Source organism: Rhagoletis pomonella, unplaced genomic scaffold (genome assembly GCF_013731165.1).
Source record: "Rhagoletis pomonella isolate Grant_MI unplaced genomic scaffold, Rhpom_1.0 Rhpom_scaffold_00006, whole genome shotgun sequence".
Classification (NCBI taxonomy): domain Eukaryota; kingdom Metazoa; phylum Arthropoda; class Insecta; order Diptera; family Tephritidae; genus Rhagoletis; species Rhagoletis pomonella.
In genome coordinates this window covers 39,568,069-39,575,743 of record NW_023458560.1, presented here as the reverse complement: position 1 = coordinate 39,575,743, position 7,675 = coordinate 39,568,069, and the positions used below count along the sequence as shown (strand labels likewise).

General features: G+C 33.3%; 1 protein-coding gene across 1 annotated transcript in view; it reads right to left on the bottom strand.

Annotated features, from left to right (window-relative positions):
* Positions 1 to 609: 609 nt before the first annotated feature.
* Positions 610 to 7,675, bottom strand: part of LOC118740741 (O-acyltransferase like protein-like) — an 8,044-nt gene continuing 978 nt past the window's right edge. Inside the window, exons 2-6 of the mRNA XM_036472401.1 lie at positions 5,368 to 6,229; positions 5,173 to 5,292; positions 3,126 to 3,371; positions 1,150 to 1,696; positions 610 to 1,077 (exon numbers count right to left, since the gene is read on the bottom strand). Of these exons, the coding sequence (XP_036328294.1) occupies positions 946 to 1,077; positions 1,150 to 1,696; positions 3,126 to 3,371; positions 5,173 to 5,292; positions 5,368 to 6,229 (1,907 nt within the window). The 3' untranslated portion in view covers positions 610 to 945. The remainder of the gene's footprint in view (positions 1,078 to 1,149; positions 1,697 to 3,125; positions 3,372 to 5,172; positions 5,293 to 5,367; positions 6,230 to 7,675) is intronic.

Below are 7,675 nucleotides of genomic sequence, written 5' to 3'. Positions count from 1 at the left end.
CGACCGCTTTTCATATAACGGTATATTTCAGAAATGCTTGAAACTGCAATATTTCGAAATTTAAGGACGCTAATTTACTTAGAATTTATACACCGCGGATTATCGTGTAGCGGTAGCTTTCGGAAAAGTGGAAAACATATATTTAATAATTGCGCCGGGTATTTAATGTTCGGCTCCGCCCGAACTTAGACTTTCTTACTTGTTCTAATTAAGAGTGTGGTGGTACCTACCTTAATATTCAGCCAAAAGTTTTCTTTAGATTTTTCCCGAGATCTTTTAAGATTTTGTCAGAATATTTTAGTGTTAACTCCTGTTTTGACTTTTGTGGTATTTATTAGACGTTCTTCGGTGCTCTTCATGTTTTATTTTTCGTGACTTTGTCGGGAAGTTTTGTGGATTAAATATAGATTTTTTCGGGATTTTATTTGGCGGGGCTTTTCGGCTTTTTCGTAATTATTTGGGATATTTTCAGCTTTCTTCAAGATTTTCCGACACTGTTTTGGACTTTTTCGGATTTTAACTTTGCCGTGTGGGTGCACACTCGGTGGAGTCTTTTTCTAAAGAATATTTTCCAAGAAATATTTAAGCATATTTTCCGACTGAATTTCAATGTTTATTATTAAATATTGTAAAATTTTTTTGTTGTTTGAAATTATTAAATATTTACTTAGCTATTATAAAACTATGATTAGTCAGTATAAGACGAAATTTCTTTCTTAAGAGGTACTTATAACAAAAATTATATAAAAATGTTGAATATGAAAATCAGGTATTGTTTCAAAAGCTTTAAGCAGATTCCTTTGCTTTAATAAATAGGCTGTATTTTAAAAAAATTATAAATCAAACATTCTCAAAACTAGAATCTATTCAATGTTTCCATACACGAAGTTCAAGTTTCAAGTTTAAATAGCTAAGAAAAAAAGTTTACTTGGAAATACTTTTTAGTTAGGCAATTTTCCGCTTTGCTTGACGAATGATTAGCAGTCTTGATAAATTTTGATAGGGTATATCAAAGAGTAAGGTAAAAAGTGTTGAAAATAACACTAAAGTAACCACAACTCCAATGTATTCGAATAGCTGTAAGAGAAAATTAAAAATAAATCAAAAATAAAATGGTAACAGCAATTGATTCGAATCCGTCATACTCACCAAATTCAAAGGATTGGCGTACAAATTCGATTGGCTAAAACCTGGCAACGCAAATATGAAAATTGGATTCAACATAAACATTGCATAAGAAACTTGGTTGAATTTCTGAAACACAGTGGACTCGAAGAAGCGAAAAAACGAACGCATTCGGCCATACGCATTGGACATAATCAAAATACTACACGTCAAGCTGAAGATAATCCGTTCCAATAGCAAAATTGAAGTGGCTGCGAGCGGCGAAAGATTCGTATAGGCTGGCTTCAATATACAGCCGAGCACTACTAGCGGCAGCAAAAGGCCACAAAATTGCTGCATAATTTTACTCAAAGTAAATGGTAGTCGCCGCTGCTCTACGAACCACCAGCCGGCAATGCTGCCGCAAATGTAGGCCAGAATGCGCGACAAAGGATTGGTGTAGATTTCTGTCAAATAGGTAAACGTGGATTCGAGTGTGTGATCGAAGTTCAATTTGAGGCCGATGACGTAGGTGTACAAAATATTGGCGAAGACGAGCGTGCCAAGGCAGAGTTTTGTGCGACGCGGGTGTCTGGAGAAGAAAGTAGAATACGAGTAGTTCAAATTTGTTATTACATTAAAACTTTACAAAAAAAAAAATTAAAACAAGTAAGAAAGTCTAAGTTCGGGCGGGGCCGAACATTAAATACCCGGCGCAAGTATTAAATATATGTTTTTTCACCCTTCCGAAACCTTCCGCTAGATGGTAAGCCGAGGTGTATCAATTTTGAGTAAATTAGCGTCCTTCAATTTCGAAATATTGAAGTTTCAAGCATTTCTTAAATTTACCGTTATATGAGAATCGGCCGTTATTTTAGTCCGATTTCAATAATTTTCAAAGTTTTGCTTACACGTGGCAAGTACAATAACCATACCGAGTTTGGTACAAATTGGTAGAACGGTTACCGATATACATATATGTGATCATAAGTGGGCGGTGCCACGCCCATTTTCCAAAATTTTACCATAAACGTATTTCTTGGTAAAGAATTGTTGCAAGCATAAATTTTGAATAAATTAGCTTCAATATTTAATGATTTATCGAAGATTTTGTATTTCTCTAAATTACCGTTATATGGGATGTGGGCGTGGTTATTGTCCGATTTTAAAAGGTTTCGGCGGTTTTTTATGCCGTACCAAGCCCAACAACTGTGCCAAGTTTGGAAGAAATTGGTGCAGCGGTTACCAAGATATACACATATAACCATAAGTGGGCGTGGCTACGCCCATTTTCCAAAAATTTTTAATATTCTTATTTTTCGTCTAAAACTTATTATAAATGTCAATTTTGAGAGAATAACTCCAGTAGTTACTAAAATATCGCAGTTTTCGTATTTCTGAAAATTACCGTTATATGGGAAGTAGGCGTGGTTATTGAGCGATTTTAAAACTTTTCGGCCATTTGGTATGTTATACGAAGGCCAACAACTGTGCCAAGTTTGGAAGAAATTGGTGCAGCGGTTACCAAGATATACACATGTAACCATAAGTGGGCGTGGCTACGCCCATTATCCAAAAATTTATAATATTCTTATTTTTCGTCTAAAAATTATTGTAAATATCAATTTTGAGTGAATTATCTTCAGTAGTTACTAAAACATCGCAGTTTTCGTATTTCTGGAAATTACCGTTATATGGGAAGTGGGCGTGGTTAAAGTCCGATTTCGCCCATTTTCAATACCAACCTACCTTGGATTAAGGGAAACCTACATACCAAATTTCGTTGAGATATCTCAATTTTTGCTCGAGTTATCGTGTACACGGACAGACGGACAGACGGACAGACGGACGGACAGACAGACATGGCTTAATCGATTTCTTTTTTCATCCTGATCATTTATGTATACATTTGTCTATATCTATCTCGATTCGTTTTGGCTGTTACAAACAACCGTTATGTGAACAAAATTAATATACCCTTGTGCACAAGTGCGCTCGGGTATAAAAACAAAGTTACTTACTTGACATATGTGAAGAGCAAAACTGTGGCCAATATTGAAAATTGCATGTCGCATGCCAGCGACCAGGTCCACAGCGCACAAGCATCATTGTGATCGTAGAAATTTTGTATGAAGAATACATTTCGCCACCAATATTTTGCGCAATTCAATTGAATTTTATGTTCGATGTGAAATAAAGTGATGTTGTCGAACAATGCCGCACCAAAGTCTGACATGGCGATGACTAGGCAATACATGGGAGCCAGTCTGGGAAGCAAATAAAAATGGTTAGGTCTTAGGGTAAAAATGTTGATACTTGTAGCATTAAGTTTTAAAAAATCTATGATAATCTAATTTGTTGTTAAGAGATTGTTGTAAGTATTAAATTGTAAGCATTAGCGGAGTTTTTTTTTCTGAAATGTACCGTTATATGCGCCGACGGTTTGATGACAGGAGATACCTGATCTATAGTGGATTTGTCAGGAATAAAGCCACACTGATAAGGCCCGAATGTAAAGGCAGGTTTATAAATGGGATATTTTTCTTTGAAATTCAGTTGCGAATCGATAATAGTTTCAACAATGACAAGGTTGTTAAAATATTTTTAATGGCAATAGAAGAGTGATTCAAAAAAGAAAACCACTTATTGTTAGTCATATTTCCAGTAAATCGGTGAATCCCAAAGTTTTTTAACCGCAACTCGAAGAAATTAATGTCAAACCCGTAGCGCGCAGATTTTGTCCCAAGCCCGGAAGCTCCTAGACCCGGATATTTGGCAAAGCTAACCGTAAGGTTTATTTTTACCTTACTTATGAATTTATCGTTACCCAAAGGTTAAAATGTGCCAAGTCCATTTTTTAAGTTGTTCAGGAGAGACGAAAAATCGATGTAGTTTTGCATTATCTGTCATTCTGCATTACAAACTAAATTAAAAAAAAAAGTGGACTTGGCACCTTTCACCTTTACGTAGATATATGTATATGGAAATACTTCATAATATATGTATGTATGCAAATGAGCGATAAAAAAAATCTATGACGGAATTTTATTTTCCGCTACGATTTTTCACGCCATTTTCCCGAAGGCTTTCCTAAAACTTAAAACTGCGAATTTTTTGCCATTTTTCGGTTTTTCGCAATTTACTCGAAATTGTGAGGGTTTAGAAGTCGAACGGACTTCAGATTCGGATTCAGTGGGTCGAAATACATGTCGGTAGGTGTGTGTGTGGTAGGTTAAAAGCACACACCACTTTTTTGCGTGTGCTATATGTATATTCTGATCTTTTTATTTACTGGATACCTTATTTTAAGTATAAAAACCGAAATTTGCACAGCGATTTGGTTCTGTTTATACTTTTAGAGTTCATTCATGCACCTTAACAACTCCTCGTCGCCGTACTTGAAAAGCTCAGCTGGCAGGCTGCCTGCTCCAGCGGCTTTGTTGTTTTTCAAGCACGCTATTGCCATTCGTACCTCTTCATAGTCAGGTGGTGGAACATCGACTCCGTCATAGTCGACTGGTGGCTCCGGTTCGTCTTCTCTTCAGCTTTCCGGGCAGCTACCATTCGGTAGGGTGGCATTTCCCACCATATTTCCTTATATCTAACGCCTTGCTACAGTCGCCTTATAATGCCGTATTTTTTCTTTTAACGAAAATTATTATTTTATATCCGTTTATCCACTTTTGTTTTATAAATGTAAATTTTTCAAGCACAAACGTAAGAATTGAAAAATATGTACATTATTCATCGTTGAGACTTAAATCTGACTAAAATGTTGAAACAGATTTTGTTAGTGACTCAATATACGGTTCGTCTTAACCAAATCAAATATCAATTTTGCAAATCAAGATTGTCTTAGGCGACGAAAACTAAGTGTATTTTCTCGAAATTCGGCCGGTACTTTTTGATTTGGCTCGTATTAGGCGGTAGTTCACCTTAACTCGAGTAAGGTTCAACGGAATGTACTATACATTTAATGCATTCATTCTTGTACTCGCATTTGTTTTTCACCTGCATATGCAACACAAATAATAATAATAATAATAATGGGTCAAAGATGTTGCTTACCTCAAATAGCGATGAAATAAGTGGCTTCCAATTAACTTAAAATTTTGTACGAAATTATTCTTACGTATAATCTTCAATAATTTGGCATTCCGGAAATGATTGTATGCTTGCAAGAAGCCGCTTTTGAAAAATAGTTTTAAAACAAAAAAATATATAGTTAAATCTAATATATGTACTCGTAATAATTTGTAATACCTGAGCGCAAAGAATATATCCACGAATATATCTACATTTCCGATTCGCACTTGATAATTGAAGAGCGTCAACTTGTTTCTGGTACCAGTGCAGAGAAACATCAAGTAATGATAGAGGGTGACGCATAGAGCGCTACCAAAACGCAAACCATTGAGGGCGGCAAATGTGTGAGCCAATTTAGGTGGCGCAAAGATGCGCTGCCAATTCGCTGCGATATCAAAACAGGTGATAAAGCTTCTCTCCTCAAACTGTTGCTGAATAACTGCTTGTGAGTTGGAGTCAACAGTGGAGTGCGAAGAATTACTAGGCGGAGTGTCCATGGCAGCTAACGCTTCAGTTGTCTTTTTCTTGACTGCTTTCATACATTCCGTCTTTCTGCTAGACACAGCAACAGCTGTTAGACCGATTGTCACAACTACAAAAGCGCAGCATATATAGAACGATGGTCTCATGAAGACTGCCGCCTGCCACTGTAGATCCTTCATGTAGTCGTACTGTAAATGCATTTCGAACAGCTCATTGCCAGCGAAGAGTCCTCTGCTCAAGTAGGTTTGCATGAGGCGGCGAACATCGTGCTCAGCGCAAGCGCTTGGCAAACAAAGGCCTACATGAACGCGCGGAGCAAAAGCAGTCACATGCGGATCCACCTGCCAGCTCAAGTTGTAACGCAAGTAGACAACGCGAAAGCCGGTGTCAAAGGGCGCCACAGAGGTAAGAAGTTCCCCGTTCATTTGATGCGGCAGATAAGCGGAAATTTGCATGTGCACTTCATGTCCGACAGCGCTGCAGACTTCACTATTACCCAGCCAGAAGTTGTGACCGAATGTGAAGCCTGGCTCGAGAGTGGCTGAGGCGTCGAACACTGTGAAATAATGGAAATTTAAAAAAAAAAATATTTATCCTATACAGGGCAGCCATTCGTGAGATCCGAGGTTCGAATCCTAGGGCAGCGTAATTTTTTTAGATGTATTCAATTAAATCTTTTCTTTTAGCCTGTTATCGACAATATTTTATTTTCTAGTTTACTTTTATTTTAATTTTTAATTTTATATTAAAAAATATGTATTTTTTTTTTCTTTAAATTTTTAGAAACTCATTGAATTATTTAAATATTTTCTTTTCTCTTTTCACTTAATTTTCTATACATTTGTGGACTTTACTTTTCTTTTTGAAAAGAATATTATTTTTCCAACTTCATAAAATTTTCTATTTTTTATTTAGTTTTTGTTCTCTTTTTAATTTCTAGATTTAAATGTTTAAAAATAAATATTTACTTCTTAATTTCTTTTAAATTTTAGTTATTCTAATTTATTTAATTTTTTTAATTCTATTTCTCTTTTCGTTTTTCAATTGAATTTTTAGATTGTGTAAAAATAAAAATATTTTTTAATTTCAGTTTTTCTTTTTTAATTTAACTGTTTTATTTTTTAATTTAATTTTCTTTTAGTTTAAAGATTTTATTGTTATAAAAAGATAACTTTTTAATTTCATTAAATTTTTATAAACTAGTTTTATATATTTTTCTATCATTTATTTAATTTTTTTCTTTTACTTTAATGGTTAAGTTTTCGAATATTATTGTTTAAAATTCTTTTTTAATTTATTATAATTGATATGGTATTTTCTTTTAATTTTTAATTTTATATCTGTAAAAGGAAAATTTCATTTCAGTCTTCTAAAAATTAACTAGTTTATTATTAACTATTTTTTATATTTTTTCTCTTTTCACTTAAATTCTTTTAAACTTCGGATTTTATTTTTTTTTTAAGAAAATTATGTTTTTTTATTGCATAAATTTTCTATATTTTAAATTTATTTTTCTTCTCTTTTCAGTTTACTCTTCTTTTAGTTGTTTTCTTTACTAGTTAAATTTTCTTTTATTTCTAAGATTTTATTGTTATAAAAATATTACTATATTTATTATTTCATGAAATTTTTGTAAACTCATTTTAGATATTTTTTAATTTTTTTCTTATTTAATTTAAGCTTCTTTAAATTTTTTATTTTATTGAGATATACATATGTATATTTTATGATTTTATTTTTAATTTTATTTTATTTATAGTTTTTAAATTTTATTGGTTTAAATATAACAGTTTTTTGTTAATTTCATTTAATTTTTAAAAACTTTTTTTTTTTTGGTTAAATAAAATTTATTGATTTTTAAAATTTAATTTTTGTTTTTAATGTTTTAAAAGGAAAACTTAATATTATTGTTTAATTTACTTTTCAGAAAACTTATTGCTAAAGGACAAACAGAATAACGCTAAGGCCTCCAGCAGATCTTTCAATTAAGGCCGTTTTCGCC